We start from the raw sequence: 18921 nt of genomic DNA on the forward strand, positions 1-18921 counted from the left end.
TCATACTATCATATTTTTTTGATAATTGCCTAAAATATCTAGACACGCGGTAGCGTGTCAAGCCGAGTTTCAAGTAAACTGGCAAGCAGCACCGTGTGTATATTTACACGAACCATTTGGAGCCACTTTTGACCTCCTCATAACTCAAAAACTCTTTCACAAAAACCTGTCAAATTTGGTTCATATATTGAGACTTGCGAGATAAATATGTGTTCCAAATTTCATAAACATATCTCAAACGGTTATTTAGATATTAATGTCCAAAAATCGTCATTTTTATCACTGATCAACTATAGATCAAAATTATAACCCACTTCCAGATGACCTAGGAAGTTCAAATTTGGCATGCAGATAGGTAATTAGGTGAATATAAAGGAAAAAATCTGAAACTGGTAAATTGTTATCATTTTACTACAATTTTTCACTTTAATTGATTCTATTTCAACTTATACTGGACGAATACTAAAATTCTATGAAAAGGTCGATAGCCACCAATTGACATTGATCCCTGGCGAAATATCTCATCTTGTACTGGACGGAAAGTAATATTGTATGAAAACGTGGATCATTACCAATTTACGTTGACCCCTTCACATCAGTGTCGATAACTAGGAGTATAGTCGAATTTCGTATTTATTATGTTATTAACTGAGATTTGGTATTAATTATTGTTTCAATATTTAGCGTACATCGATAGTGTAAAATCATTATTTTTATAAATAATTATTAAATGATATGCATATAGGGCGCCGCGGCGCCGTGTGGGTGCGGTGCGATAAAACGTTGAACTAACCTATAAGGTTGGTATTTATGCTACGAAATTCATAGTTTTCTTAAATTATACTTATATATTTGTAGTTATATTATTATTACATTATTTTAGTAAATACGTATGGTATAGACAATAGTTTAAACCAAAAATTTTAGTATAGTTATAAGTAGGAATGTATAGTTAACTCGAGAATGAGAACTCATTGGTAACAAATTGTTTTCTTGAGAATTCAGTAGATAATATTCAATTTGTTACATAATCGTCTTTACGAACTATAACGTGTCAATACCAAGTTTCAGATATTAAATAATGTATATGTTGACAGAGAACAATTCCGTATTTGCTTAACATATGCTATCCACAAATCACAAGGCCTTAGTTTTGACAGTCCTCTTCTCAACATAGGCTCCTCTATATTTAATAAAGGGCAGGTTTACGTTGGACTCTCCAGAGTTTGGACTCTCCAAACCTTAGATGGAGTACGTCTTAACAATTTAGATCCAAGTCACGAGAGCTCTATTGTAGAGTACAACCATCTGTGGACGTTATACCGCCCCGATTTGCCCAAAAATTCCTGATACTGAATTGGCATTGCACTTGAACATTTAAAAGTTACAAGAAAATATAGAAAATAACACAAAAAAAGACAATTGATGAATGATGAATAATTATCATAATTCATCATTCATTCATCATTCATCATTCATTCATCATTCATCATACATTCATTCATCATTCGACTGAGTGATGAATGACTATTCATCATTCATCAATAATTCTTTCATAATTCAGTCATTCATCATTCTTTCATCATTCAGTCATTGAATGATGAATGATGAATGATGAATGATTGAATGATGAATGATGAATGATGAAAGATGAATGATGAATGATGAATGATGAAAGATTGAATGATGAATGATGAATGAATGATGAATGATGAATGAATGATGAATGAATGATGAAAATGAATGAATGATGAATGATGAAAGATTGAATGATGAAATGATGAAAGATTGAATGATGAATGATGAATGAATGAGTAATTATGAATGAATGATGAATGATGAATGGTGAAAGAATGAATGACGAATGATAAATGATTTGATTGATTGATTTGATTAATTCATTATTCATCATTCAATCTTTCATCATTCATCATTCATCATTCATCATTCATCATTCATACATCATTTTCACATTCATCATTAATCATTCATCATTCAATTCATCATTCATTCATTCATCATTCATTCATAATTCATTCATCATTAATTCATCATTCATCATTCATCATTCATTCATCATTCATCATTCATTCATCATTCAATCTTTCATCATTCATCATTCATTCATTTTCATCATTCATTCATCATTCATCATTCAATCTTTCATCATTCAGTAATTCATCATTCATTCATCATTCATCAATAATTCTTAATGATGAATGACTGAATTATTTCAGTCATTCATCATTCATTCATTTTCATCATTCAATCTTTCATCATTCATTCATTTTCATCATTCAATCTTTCATCATTCATTCTTCATATGCTATCCACAAATCACAAGGCCTTAGTTTTGACAGTCCTCTTCTCAACATAGGCTCCTCTATATTTAATAAAGATGAATGACTGAATTATTTCAGTCATTATCATTCATTCATATTCATCATTCATCATTCAATCTTTCATCATTCAGTCATCATTCATCAATAATTCTTAATGATGAATGACTGAATTATTTCAGTCATTATCATTCTTTCATCATTCAATCTTTCATCATTCATTCATCATTCATCATTCAATCTTTCATCATTCATCATTCATCATTAGAACGTGAAGGCAATTTAATTGATATTTATTTCTTACTTACCTTACCTACCTTATGCGATAAAGTATTATTTCACTTATTATGAAAACATTTCTTGTAATTTGTGAAAAATGTGTTACTATCATATTTTTTTGATAATTGCCTAAAATATCTAGACACGCGGTAGCGTGTCAAGCCGAGTTTCAAGTAAACTGGCAAGCAGCACCGTGTGTATATTTACACGAACCATTTGGAGCCACTTTTGACCTCCTCATAACTCAAAAACTCTTTCACAAAAACCTGTCAAATTTGGTTCATATATTGAGACTTGCGAGATAAATATGTGTTCCAAATCATTTATCATTCATCATTCATTCTTTCATCATTCATTTTTTATTCATTCTTCATTGATCTTTCATTCTTTCTTTATTTCAATCATTCATCATTCATTCATTATTCATTCATCATTCATTCATCATTCATCATTCATTCTTTTCATCTCATTCATCATTCATCATTCATCATTCATCTTTCATTCATTCATCATTCTTTCATCATTCAATCATTCATCATTCATCATTTATCATTCATCATTCATCATTCATCATTCATCATTCATTCATCATTCATCATTCATTCATCATTCATCATTCATTCATCATTCATCATTCATTCATCATTCATCATTCATCATTCATTCATCATTCATCATTCATTCATCATTCATTCATCATTCATCATTCATTCATCATTCAGTCATTTATCATTCATTCATCATTCAATCTTTCATCATTCATCATTCATCATTAGAACGTGAAGGCAATTTAATTGATATTTATTTCTTACTATACCTACCGCGATAAAGTATTATTTCACTTATTATGAAAACATTTCTTGTAATTTGTTAAAAAGTGTTATTTTGATACTATCATATTTTTTTGATAATTGCCTAAAATATCTAGACACGCGGTAGCGTGTCAAGCCGAGTTTCAAGTAAACTGGCAAGCAGCACCGTGTGTATATTTACACGAACCATTTGGAGCCACTTTTGACCTCCTCATAACTCAAAAACTCTTTCACAAAAACCTGTCAAATTTGGTTCATATATTGAGACTTGCGAGATAAATATGTGTTCCAAATCATTTATCATTCATCATTCATTCTTTCATCATTCATCATTCATTCATAATACATCATTCATTCATCATTCAATCTTTCATCATTCATCATTCATTCATCATTCATTCATCATTCATTCATCATTCATTCATCATTCATTCATCATTCATCATCATTCATTCATCATTCATTCATCATTCATTCATCATTCATTCATCATTCATTCATCATTCATTCATCATTCATTCATCATTCAACATTCATTCATCATTCATTCATCATTCATCATTCATCATTCATTCATCATTCATCATTCATTCATCATTCATCATTCATTCATCATTCATCATTCATTCATCATTCATCATTCATTCATCATTCATCATTCATTCATCATTCATCATTCATTCATCATTCATCATTCATTCATCATTCAGTCATTTATCATTCATTCATCATTCAATCTTTCATCATTCATCATTCATCATTAGAACGTGAAGGCAATTTAATTGATATTTATTTCTTACTATACCTACCGCGATAAAGTATTATTTCACTTATTATGAAAACATTTCTTGTAATTTGTTAAAAAGTGTTATTTTCATACTATCATATTTTTTTGATAATTGCCTAAAATATCTAGACACGCGGTAGCGTGTCAAGCCGAGTTTCAAGTAAACTGGCAAGCAGCACCGTGTGTATATTTACACGAACCATTTGGAGCCACTTTTGACCTCCTCATAACTCAAAAACTCTTTCACAAAAACCTGTCAAATTTGGTTCATATATTGAGACTTGCGAGATAAATATGTGTTCCAAATTTCATAAACATATCTCAAACGGTTATTTAGATATTAATGTCCAAAAATCGTCATTTTTATCACTGATCAACTATAGATCAAAATTATAACCCACTTCCAGATGACCTAGGAAGTTCAAATTTGGCATGCAGATAGGTAATTAGGTGAATATAAAGGAAAAAATCTGAAACTGGTAAATTGTTATCATTTTACTACAATTTTTCACTTTAATTGATTCTATTTCAACTTATACTGGACGAATACTAAAATTCTATGAAAAGGTCGATAGCCACCAATTGACATTGATCCCTGGCGAAATATCTCATCTTGTACTGGACGGAAAGTAATATTGTATGAAAACGTCGATCATTACCAATTTACGTTGACCCCTTCACATCAGTGTCGATAACTAGGAGTATAGTCGAATTTCGTATTTATTATGTTATTAACTGAGATTTGGTATTAATTATTGTTTCAATATTTAGCGTACATCGATAGTGTAAAATCATTATTTTTATAAATAATTATTAAATGATATGCATATAGGGCGCCGCGGCGCCGTGTGGGTGCGGTGCGATAAAACGTTGAACTAACCTATAAGGTTGGTATTTATGCTACGAAATTCATAGTTTTCTTAAATTATACTTATATATTTGTAGTTATATTATTATTACATTATTTTAGTAAATACGTATGGTATAGACAATAGTTTAAACCAAAAATTTTAGTATAGTTATAAGTAGGAATGTATAGTTAACTCGAGAATGAGAACTCATTGGTAACAAATTGTTTTCTTGAGAATTCAGTAGATAATATTCAATTTGTTACATAATCGTCTTTACGAACTATAACGTGTCAATACCAAGTTTCAGATATTAAATAATGTATATGTTGACAGAGAACAATTCCGTATTTGCTTAACATATGCTATCCACAAATCACAAGGCCTTAGTTTTGACAGTCCTCTTCTCAACATAGGCTCCTCTATATTTAATAAAGGGCAGGTTTACGTTGGACTCTCCAGAGTTTGGACTCTCCAAACCTTAGATGGAGTACGTCTTAACAATTTAGATCCAAGTCACGAGAGCTCTATTGTAGAGTACAACCATCTGTGGACGTTATACCGCCCCGATTTGCCCAAAAATTCCTGATACTGAATTGGCATTGCACTTGAACATTTAAAAGTTACAAGAAAATATAGAAAATAACACAAAAAAAGACAATTGATGAATGATGAATAATTATCATAATTCATCATTCATTCATCATTCATCATTCATTCATCATTCATCATACATTCTTTCATCATTCGACTGAGTGATGAATGACTATTCATCATTCATCAATAATTCTTAATGATGAATAACTGAAATAATTCAGTCATTCATCATTCTTTCATCATTCAGTCATTGAATGATGAATGAAGAATGATTGAATGATGAATGATTGAATGATTGAATGATGAATGAATGATGAATGATGAATGAATGATGAAAATGAATGAATGATGACTGAATGATGAAAGATTGAATGATGAATGATGAATGAATGATGAAAATGAATGAATGATGAATGATGAAAGATTGAATGATGAATGATGAATGATGAAAGATTGAATGATGAATGAATGATGAAAGATTGAATGATGAATGATGAAAGATGAAAGATTGAATGATGAAAGATGAAAGAATAATGATGAATGATGAATGATGAATGATGAAAGAATGAATGACGAATGATAAATGATTTGATTGATTGATTTGATTAATTCATTATTCATCATTCAATCTTTCATCATTCATCATTCATCATTCATCATTCATCATTCATACATCATTCATTCATCATTCATCTTTCATCATTCATTCATTCATTCATCATTCATTCATCATTCATTCATCATTCATTCATCATTCTTCCATCATTCTTTCATCATTCTTTCATCATTCATTCATCATTCATCATTCAATCTTTCATCATTCAGTCATTCATCATTCATTCATCATTCAATCTTTCATCATTCAGTCATTCATCATTCATTCATCATTCATCAATAATTCTTAATGATGAATGACTGAATTATTTCAGTCATTCATCATTCATTCATCATTCAATCTTTCATCATTTCAATCTTTCATCATTCAGTCATTCATCATTCATTCTTCATATGCTATCCACAAATCACAAGGCCTTAGTTTTGACAGTCCTCTTCTCAACATAGGCTCCTCTATATTTAATAAAGATGAATGACTGAATTATTTCAGTCATACATCATTCATTCTTCATTCATCATTCATCATTCAGTCTACCTTCCTTCATAATTCATTCATCATTGATGATTCTTTCATCTTTCATTCATCATTCAATCTTTCATCATTCATTCATCATTCATCATTCATTTATCATTCATCATTCATCTTTCATCATTCATCATTAGAACGTGAAGGCAATTTAATTGATATTTATTTCTTACTTACCTTACCTACCTTATGCGATAAAGTATTATTTCACTTATTATGAAAACATTTCTTGTAATTTGTGAAAAATGTGTTACTATCATATTTTTTTGATAATTGCCTAAAATATCTAGACACGCGGTAGCGTGTCAAGCCGAGTTTCAAGTAAACTGGCAAGCAGCACCGTGTGTATATTTACACGAACCATTTGGAGCCACTTTTGACCTCCTCATAACTCAAAAACTCTTTCACAAAAACCTGTCAAATTTGGTTCATATATTGAGACTTGCGAGATAAATATGTGTTCCACATCATTCATCATTCATCATTCATTCTTTCATCATTCAGTCATTCACCATTCATTCATTCATCAATCATTCATTCATCATTCATTCATTATTCATCATTCATTCATCATTCATCATTCATTCATCATTCATTCATCATTCATTCATCATTCATCATTCATCATTCATCATTCATCATTCATTCATCATTCATCATTCATTCATCATTCATCATTCATCATTCATCATTCATTCATCATTCATCATTCATCATTCATCATTCATCATTCATTCATCATTCATCATTCATTCATCATTCATCATTCATTCATCATTCATCATTCATTCATCATTCATCATTCATCATTCATTCATCATTCATCATTCATTCATCATTCATCATTCATTCATTATTCATCATTCAATCTTTCATCATTCATCATTCATCATTAGAACGTGAAGGCAATTTAATTGATATTTATTTCTTACTATACCTACCGCGATAAAGTATTATTTCACTTATTATGAAAACATTTCTTGTAATTTGTTAAAAAGTGTTATTTTCATACTATCATATTTTTTTGATAATTGCCTAAAATATCTAGACACGCGGTAGCGTGTCAAGCCGAGTTTCAAGTAAACTGGCAAGCAGCACCGTGTGTATATTTACACGAACCATTTGGAGCCACTTTTGACCTCCTCATAACTCAAAAACTCTTTCACAAAAACCTGTCAAATTTGGTTCATATATTGAGACTTGCGAGATAAATATGTGTTCCAAATCATTTATCATTCATCATTCATTCTTTCATCATTCATCATTCATCATTCATTCTTACATCATTCATTCATCATTCGTCATTCATCATTCATCATTCATTCATTCATCATTCATTCATCATTCATTCATCATTCATTCATCATTCATTCATCATTCATCATTCATTCATCATTCATCATTCATTCATCATTCAATCTTTCATCATTCATCATTCATTCATTTTCATCATTCATTCATCATTCATCATTCATCATTCATTCAATCATTCATCATTCATCATTCATCATTCATTCATCATTCATCATTCATTCATCATTCATCATTCATTCATCATTCATCATTCATTCATCATTCATCATTCATTCATCATTCATCATTCATTCATCATTCATCATTAAATCTTTCATCATTCATCATTCATCATTCAATCTTTCATCATTCATCATTTCATCATTCATCATTAGAACGTGAAGGCAATTTAATTGATATTTATTTCTTACTATACCTACCGCGATAAAGTATTATTTCACTTATTATGAAAACATTTCTTGTAATTTGTTAAAAAGTGTTATTTTCATACTATCATATTTTTTTGATAATTGCCTAAAATATCTAGACACGCGGTAGCGTGTCAAGCCGAGTTTCAAGTAAACTGGCAAGCAGCACCGTGTGTATATTTACACGAACCATTTGGAGCCACTTTTGACCTCCTCATAACTCAAAAACTCTTTCACAAAAACCTGTCAAATTTGGTTCATATATTGAGACTTGCGAGATAAATATGTGTTCCAAATTTCATAAACATATCTCAAACGGTTATTTAGATATTAATGTCCAAAAATCGTCATTTTTATCACTGATCAACTATAGATCAAAATTATAACCCACTTCCAGATGACCTAGGAAGTTCAAATTTGGCATGCAGATAGGTAATTAGGTGAATATAAAGGAAAAAATCTGAAACTGGTAAATTGTTATCATTTTACTACAATTTTTCACTTTAATTGATTCTATTTCAACTTATACTGGACGAATACTAAAATTCTATGAAAAGGTCGATAGCCACCAATTGACATTGATCCCTGGCGAAATATCTCATCTTGTACTGGACGGAAAGTAATATTGTATGAAAACGTAGATCATTACCAATTTACGTTGACCCCTTCACATCAGTGTCGATAACTAGGAGTATAGTCGAATTTCGTATTTATTATGTTATTAACTGAGATTTGGTATTAATTATTGTTTCAATATTTAGCGTACATCGATAGTGTAAAATCATTATTTTTATAAATAATTATTAAATGATATGCATATAGGGCGCCGCGGCGCCGTGTGGGTGCGGTGCGATAAAACGTTGAACTAACCTATAAGGTTGGTATTTATGCTACGAAATTCATAGTTTTCTTAAATTATACTTATATATTTGTAGTTATATTATTATTACATTATTTTAGTAAATACGTATGGTATAGACAGTAGTTTAAACCAAAAATTTTAGTATAGTTATAAGTAGGAATGTATAGTTAACTCGAGAATGAGAACTCATTGGTAACAAATTGTTTTCTTGAGAATTCATTAGATAACATTCAATTTGTTACATAATCGTCTTTACGAACTATAACGTGTCAATACCAAGTTTCAGATATTAAATAATGTATATGTTGACAGAGAACAATTCCGTATTTGCTTAACATATGCTATCCACAAATCACAAGGCCTTAGTTTTGACAGTCCTCTTCTCAACATAGGCTCCTCTATATTTAATAAAGGGCAGGTTTACGTTGGACTCTCCAGAGTTTGGACTCTCCAAACCTTAGATGGAGTACGTCTTAACAATTTAGATCCAAGTCACGAGAGCTCTATTGTAGAGTACAACCATCTGTGGACGTTATACCGCCCCGATTTGCCCAAAAATTCCTGATACTGAATTGGCATTGCACTTGAACATTTAAAAGTTACAAGAAAATATAGAAAATAACACAAAAAAAGACAATTGATGAATGATGAATAATTATCATAATTCATCATTCATTCATCATTCATCATTCATTCATCATTCATCATACATTCTTTCATCATTCGACTGAGTGATGAATGACTATTCATCATTCATCAATAATTCTTTCATAATTCAGTCATTCATCATTCTTTCATCATTCAGTCATTGAATGATGAATGATGAAAGAATGATGAAAGATTGAATGATGAATGATAAATGATGAATGAATGATGAATGATGAATGATGAAAGATTGAATGATGAATGATGAATGAATGATGAATGAATGATGAATGAATGATGAATGATGAAAGATTGAATGATGAATGATGAATGAATGATGAAAGATTGAATGATGAATAAATGATGACTGATGATGAATGATGAATGATGAAAGATAGAATGATGAATGAATGATGTATTATGAATGAATGATGAATGATGAATGATGAATGATGAATGAATGAATGACGAATGATAAATGATTTGATTGATTGATTTGATTAATTCATTATTCATCATTCAATCTTTCATCATTCATCATTCATCATGCATTCATCATTCATACATCATTCATTCATCATTCATCTTTCATAATTCATTCATTCATCATTCATTCATAATTCATTCATTCATCATTCATTCATAATTCATTCATTCATCATTCATTCAACTTTCATCATTCATCATTCATACTTTCATCATTCAGTCATTCATCATTCATTCATCATTCATCAATAATTCTTAATGATGAATGACTGAATTATTAGAGTCATTCATCATTCATTCTTCATTCATCATTCATCAATAATTCTTAATGATGAATGACTGAATTATTAGAGTCATTCATCATTCATTCTTCATATGCTATCCACAAATCACAAGGCCTTAGTTTTGACAGTCCTCTTCTCAACATAGGCTCCTCTATATTTAATAAAGATGAATGACTGAATTATTTCAGTCATACATCATTCATTTTCATCATTCATTCATCATTCATCATTCAATCTTTCATCATTCAGTCATCATTCATCAATAATTCTTAATGATGAATGACTGAATTATTTCAGTCATTATCATTCTTTCATCATTCAATCTTTCATCATTCATTCATCATTCATCATTCATCATTCATCATTCATCATTCATCATTCATCATTCATTCATCATTCATCATTCATCATTCATTCATCATTCCTCATTCATCATTCATCATTCATTCATTCATCATTCATTCATCATTCATCATTCATTCATCATTCATTCATCATTCATTCATCATTCATTCATCATTCATCATTCATTCATCATTCATCATTCATCATTCATTCATCATTCATCATTCATTCATCATTCATCATTCATTCATCATTCGTCTTTTATCAATCATCATTCATTCATCATTCATCATTCATTCATCATTCATCATTCATTCATCATTCATCATTCATTCATCATTCATCATTCATCATTCATTCATCATTCATCATTCATCATTCATCTTTCATCATTCATCATTCATTCATCATTCATCATTCATTCTTTCATCATTCAATCATTCATCATTCATCATTCATCATTCATCATTCATCATTCATTCATCATTCATTCATCATTCATCATTCATTCTTTCTTCATTCATCATTCATTCTTTCTTCATTCATCATTCATTCTTTCGTAATTCATTCATTCATCATTCATTCATCATTCATTCATCATTCATTCATCATTCATTCATCATTCATCATTCAATCTTTCATCATTCATTCATTTTCATCATTCAATCTTTCATCATTCATCATTCATTCATTTTCATCATTCATTCATCATTCATTCATCATTCATCATTCATTCATCATTCATTCATCATTCATTCATCATTCATTCATCATTCATTCATCATTCATTCATCATTCATTCATCATTCATTCATCATTCATTCATCATTCATTCATCATTCATTCATTCATCATTCATTCATCATTCATTCATCATTCATTCATCATTCATTCATCATTCATTCATCATTCATTCATCATTCATTCATTCATCATTCATTCATCATTCATCATTCAATCTTTCATCATTCATCATTCATCAAGCATTCATCATTCATCATTCATTCATCATTCATCATTCATTCATCATTCAATCTTTCATCATTCAGTCATTCATCATTCATTCATCATTCAATCATTCAGTCATTCATCATTCATTCATCATTCATTCATCATTCATTCATCATTCATCATTCATTCATCATTCATCATTCATCATTCATCATTCATCATTCATCATTCATCATTCATCATTCATCATTCATTCATCATTCATTCATCATTCATCATTCATTCATCATTCATCATTCATTCATTCATCATTCATTCATCATTCATCATTCATTCATCATTCATTCATCATTCATCATTCATTCATCATTCATCATTCATTCATCATTCATCATTCATCATTCATCATTCATTCATCATTCATTCATCATTCATCATTCATCATTCATTCATCATTCATTCATCATTCATCATTCATACTTTCATCATTCAGTCATTCATCATTCATTCATTCATCATTCATCATTCATCATTCATCATTCATTCATCATTCATCATTTATTCATCATTCATCATTCATTCATAATTACTCATTCATTCATCATTCATCATTCAATCTTTCATCATTCATCATTCATCATTCATTCATCATTCATTCATCATTCATTCATCATTCATCATTCAATCATTCAATCATTCATCATTCATTCATCATTCATCATTCATCATTCAATCATTCATCATTCATCATTCATTCATCATTCATCATTCAATCATTCATCATTCATCATTCACCATTCATTCATCATTCATCATTCATTCATCATTCATTCATCATTCATTAATCATTCATCATTCATCATTCATTCATCATTCATCATTCATTCATCATTCATCATTCATCATTCATCATTCATCATTCATTCTTCATTCATCATTCATTCATCATTCATTCATCATTCATCATTCATTCATCATTCATTCATCATTCATTCATCATTCATTCATCATTCATTCATCATTCATTCATCATTCATCATTCATTCATCATTCATTCTTCATTCATCATTCATTCTTTCATCATTCTTTCATCATTCTTTCATCATTCTTTCATCATTCTTTCATCATTCTTTCATCATTCTTTCATCATTCATCATTCATCATTCATCATTCATCATTCATCATTCATCATTCATCATTCATCATTCATTCATTCATTCATCATTCATCATTCATTCATCATTCATTCATCATTCATACATCATTCATTCATCATTCATCATTCATCATTCATTCATCATTCATCATTCATCATTCATCATTCATTCATCATTCATTTCATCATCATTCATTCATCATTCATTCATCATTCATTCATCATTCATCATTCATCATTCATCATTCATTCATCATTCATCATTCATTCATCATTCATCATTCATTCATCATTCATCATTCATTCATCATTCATCATTCATTCATCATTCATCATTCATCATTCATTCATCATTCATCATTCATCATTCATTCATCATTCATCATTCATTCATCATTCATCATTCATCATTCATTCATCATTCATCATTCATTCATCATTCATTCATTCATCATTTCATTCATTCATCATTCATCATTCATTCATCATTCATCATTCAATCTTTCATCATTCATTCATCATTCATCATTCAATCTTTCATCATTCAAACATCGTTCATCATTCAATCTTTCATCATTCATTCATCATTCATCATTCAATCTTTCATCATTCATCATTCATCATCAGTCATCATTTATCATTCATTCATCATCCATCATTCAATCTTTCATCATTCATTCATCATTCATCATTCATTCATCATTCATTCATCATTCATTCATCATTCATTCATCATTCATTCATCATTCATTCATCATTCATTCATCATTCATTCATCATTCATTCATCATTCATTCTTTCTACATTCAGTCATTCATCATTCATTCATCATTCATTCATCATTCATCATTCATTCATCATTCATCATTCATTCATCATTCATCATTCATTCATCATTCATCATTCAATCTTTCATCATTCATCATTCATCATTCATTCATCATTCATTCATCATTCATCATTCATTCATCATTCATTCATCATTCATTCATCATTCATTAATCATTCATTCATCATTCATTCATCATCATTCATTCATCTTTCATTCATCATTCATAATTATAATGGATTAATTATAAAGATCTAATACATAAATTACATACCTAGCTACCTATTATACACCTATATTTATCATACGTAACTAGATACCCGCCTGGTTTCGCACGAGATTACATGTAATAATCTATACATATAAATAAAATTGTAGTGTCTATTTGTAATATTGAAATTATCGTTTTTTACTACATGCATATGACCATAAATACGGTACATACACCAAAATAACATTTTTTACAATTTTTATCTGTCTGTCTGTCAGTTTGTTCCGGATAATCTTTGAAAGGCTGGACCGATTTTGACAGGACGTTTTTAGCAGGTAGCTGATGTAATATGGAGTAACTTAGACTACTTTTATTTTAGAAAAAAATATTTATGTTAGATTTATAAAGTTAAATTCCACGCGGTCGAAGTCGCAGGTACAGCTAGTTATATAAATCTTCCTCTTGAATCACTCTATCTATTGCTGAAAACAACAGCGTACAGACAGATGAAGCGAATTCATTTTATACTATGTAAGGAAGTATACTTACAATATTTAATTTAAATTTCCCAATCCCATCAAATTCACTGTCACAATTAAAATAATACGCATTACATAATATCATTTAGCATTATTACTTTCGATTGCTAGTTACTACTAATATTAAAATAGGAACCGACAAGTAACATGTTTAGAACTTGCGAAGAAGTCAACAATCAAGGCATATATCATAATATTAAACTCGGCTATCATTTCACATTTATGTTTTTGATGGGATATGATACTTCTCATATACTTCTTATAGCTGTATGTCATAGTATCTCTACTCGCATAAACATAATACTTTACAGGTATACATGGGTAGGCCGTAGGAAGGACTATTGGTATAGTGCACCCAAAAGTGCACGTTAGGTACTTAGATAGATTTACCGCGCTACCTATACCTACACAACATGCAGGGTAAAAAGTATATTCAAAGAAAATTCGTATCGCTTAAAATTTATTGTAATATGTATTAGTTTGAACACTTACACCGCTACTTTGTATAGAGCATTTCGTAACTTAGGGTATAATATAGGGTAATAACTAACTATAGGGTAAAAAAATGTACCTTGAAGAAGGTAGTAGGTACCTCGGAGTAGGTATTCCACTTATCGGCAGATTACTCATCCACTGATATTTAACATTACAAATATTATTATTATTTGGCATAACTTTTATATACCTACGTACTGAGATATCGACATTGCTGTACAATATTAATAACTAGCCTTTTATCTTTCTTTATTCATACTACAAGTCATTACTCCTTTCAATTATTATTTGGTAATTAGATACCTAGATACTAAAATTAGATAATTAATAACTACCAATCCAGTATGAAGTGGGTAAAAAACAATTCTTTGAAAAATGATTGAAGTAATTAAGCCCATTTTCTAATTGAATATGAATTATCATTAAATAGGAGTTGAAACAATATGATGACTATTAATAAAATTATAAATAAATATCGTTTGCTTTTACAGTTTTATATATAGCTATTACCATTATAATAGTTTTTTTGCTTGAATGGCAAACAAACTATCTACTCACACATTTATAGGCGGCAACCGGCGCCTACACATTTTGTCATTATCATGGACTCACGTCGTGTCTATGGTACTCCTCGTGTTATCGCAATTTTGGAAGGATTAAGATGTAATGCCACAGTACCTTTTAATTACCCCGTACACGTACCAGGTCTTAACCTTAAACCGAAACACGTTCGCGGTAGTCTAGTGGTATATCATATACAATCGCAAGTACGATTCTCGCACCATACATGAGATTCATGATGTTTGTACTAGTTAGGATTTTATCGGTGTACCTACCTACGTATTATATTTGCATAAAAAGTATTTAAAGTATTTCTATTAGTTGTTTAATACCTGTAGTACAAGCTCGACTTTTGTTTGGGACTAGATGGATGTGCTATTTGATATATGAATCGATGAACTATCTTGGGTTATTATTATTATTTAAAACAAAATAATTTATATATGTGACTATGGAAGCAAACATTATAAATTTTTAATACGTACGTTATTACATAGAAGAATATGGGCTTCTAGAGTTTGATATAATAAATACTTATTATTAGGTTATGGTTACAGTATACTTTTATAACTTTTTTTAGGTAATTTGCCATGTTCTGTTTTCAAATTTCATAATGATGATGTCATCATCATCACTATTGAGTGATGTAGTCAAAACAATTAAATTTTGAAATATGAGTTTTAATATACGCTAAGGAGCGTATGGTAATGATAATAATAGTTTTCCCGAAGTATTTCGGGACAGGACAAGCAAGAAAAAATAACTGACAAATTTAAAAAACGATCGCGTAGAAAAACCGTGGTTACGTTTTGACAGTCCAAGTCCGTCCAAGGTTTGATAACGTAATGCACTTCAATATTTGAAAATATTAAATTACCAAACAAATAAAACGTTTACTCACATAATAATATATCGACCACTTAAGAATTATAATTATGAGTCATACCATTAAATTTGTAACAGTACGTCTCAAATGGTTCAAATATATTTGGTAGAATCGTGTAGGTAATTTGTGGAGATGAAATAAAATCGTATACATAGGTTCAACTAATATTATTCTATTACAAAGTTCATGTTCCTGCATCAGATCAGATACAGACTGTTTTTATGTAAACCTTTTTAATCGTTGAACATCAGTATTATAATAGCACAATGTTTCCTCGTTTTTTTAAAACGCAACACAAATAAGTGTTGCGTTTAATTTATTTGCAATGTAATGAAGTATGGCAGCGTGATTAACATGTAGATAAGTATTATACAAGACAACATTAATTTCATCTTCATATTTATCATATTGAGGTTATCACAAAGGTGTCTTTGTATTTATTATTTATTATCTATGTACACATTCATATCGAGATAAAGGATTTCACCGAAGCCAAAGGTATAGAATATCTTACAATGGGCTAGGTTTATTCCCTCGTACGAGTTGTTATAGCGCAATACAATCATACTCGGTAAAGTACCCGACTTCCTTATGAAATCATATAAATATACACTATTATAAGCTAAGAGCACATTACAACAAAGGTGAGCGACAGATAATTATAATATCAAAATGTTGAAGCTAACGTACATTTTCGGAGTATTTCTGGTGATGTTTATTGTGGATTCCTCGTGTCAGCGATTTATACAGCCCACATACCGACCACCTCGACGAAAACCTGTAATTATTAGAGCGGTAAGAGAAGCAGACGAACCTCTATGGTTGTATGAAGGAGACAATATAGAACGAGCACCTGCCACCGCTGACCATCCAGTTTTGCCATCAGTAATAGATCATATCAAATTGGATCCTAATAGAAGATACGTTCGCAGCTTAGATTCTCCAAGTGCCAAACGTGGTGGAGGAAGTCATGCTCCAACTGGTGGTCGAGATACGGGAGCAACACACTCTGGATATAATCGCAGAAATGCTAGAGAAGTTAGATTGCCTGAACCGTTCAGATTTCCATCACCTACTATACCTAAGCCAATTGATATAGACCCAATTTTCCCGCGACCGTGGTCTCCGAGGCAACCTTATCCTATCTACGCGAGAGCCCGAAGAGATATTGAAATTCCAGGTATTAAAAAGCCAAGTCATCGAGACATCATAATTCCTAATTGGAATCCTAATATTCGTACTCAACCGTGGCAAAGATTCGGTGGAAAAAAATCGTCTCAACATTGAAACTTTTTTATAACGAAAAAAAAATGCTAGATTAATATAATCAATACTAATAATATGAACTGAATCAGGTCAGAATATTATCTTTGTGTGCTTAGTAGATTACCAGACTGTAAGATTTAATTAATGCTGGAGAATGAAATGAAAATTTAAGAAATTATCCCAGTGTGAGGCCTTTAGCAAATTTTTACAAGAGGCCTATACTTCGTGTTTAAAAAACGCAAAAAATATTACTTTGTACGAACTAAGAAAATAATACTAATGATTAAAAAACTGTTTTATTATTTCATTGTAAACAGTGAGTACACGGAGCCCTTCAGTGTGCTGGTCAATACTATTTGCTACCCTTAATACTAGGCTATTCTGGCACTGCTTGAACAGGTTTAATGCACAAAGTTGTCTTATGTTTTTCATGTGCATAGAAATTGTACAAGCAACTGATTTATTTAATGAAAAGATATGTTGTGATAGAGAGAGGTTTTGATTAAATTATGTGTATTTTGTAAATAAAATATTTTATTTCAATACAACTCATTGCTTACTGTTTATTTTTTAAATGTACCATATTTATTTTAAATACGTGATGACGTCAGTTTAATCATATGTTAAGAAGTATTATATAATGTACTCTGAGTTATATGGGATATTTTCTCCAATTTTGATATCGTAATTCTGTACTCTACGAGTATAACTTAAAATATGCCTTTAGACACATAGAATCTACGTAGATATATATTTTAATAGGCATCTAAAAATACTTAGCATTGTACATTACTGTCATTAGGTAACATGCTCTCAATAAAAGAAAAAGTATAGGAGCTAACAATGGATATTTCCATATATTTTGTTTCGTTATTATTATA

General features: G+C 29.9%; 1 protein-coding gene across 1 annotated transcript; it reads left to right on the forward strand.

Annotated features, from left to right (window-relative positions):
* The first annotated feature begins 17289 nt into the window (after positions 1-17289).
* LOC131850751 (lebocin-4-like) lies at positions 17290-18555 on the forward strand. Its single transcript, XM_059201104.1, has one exon. The coding sequence runs from the start codon at positions 17447-17449 to the stop codon at positions 18059-18061; it is 615 nt and encodes a 204-aa protein (XP_059057087.1). The 5' UTR covers positions 17290-17446; the 3' UTR covers positions 18062-18555.
* The last annotated feature ends 366 nt before the right edge of the window (positions 18556-18921 follow it).

Source organism: Achroia grisella, unplaced genomic scaffold, assembly GCF_030625045.1.
Source record: "Achroia grisella isolate CSIRO2021 unplaced genomic scaffold, CSIRO_AGI_Agris_v1 utg779, whole genome shotgun sequence".
Classification (NCBI taxonomy): Eukaryota; Metazoa; Arthropoda; class Insecta; order Lepidoptera; family Pyralidae; genus Achroia; species Achroia grisella.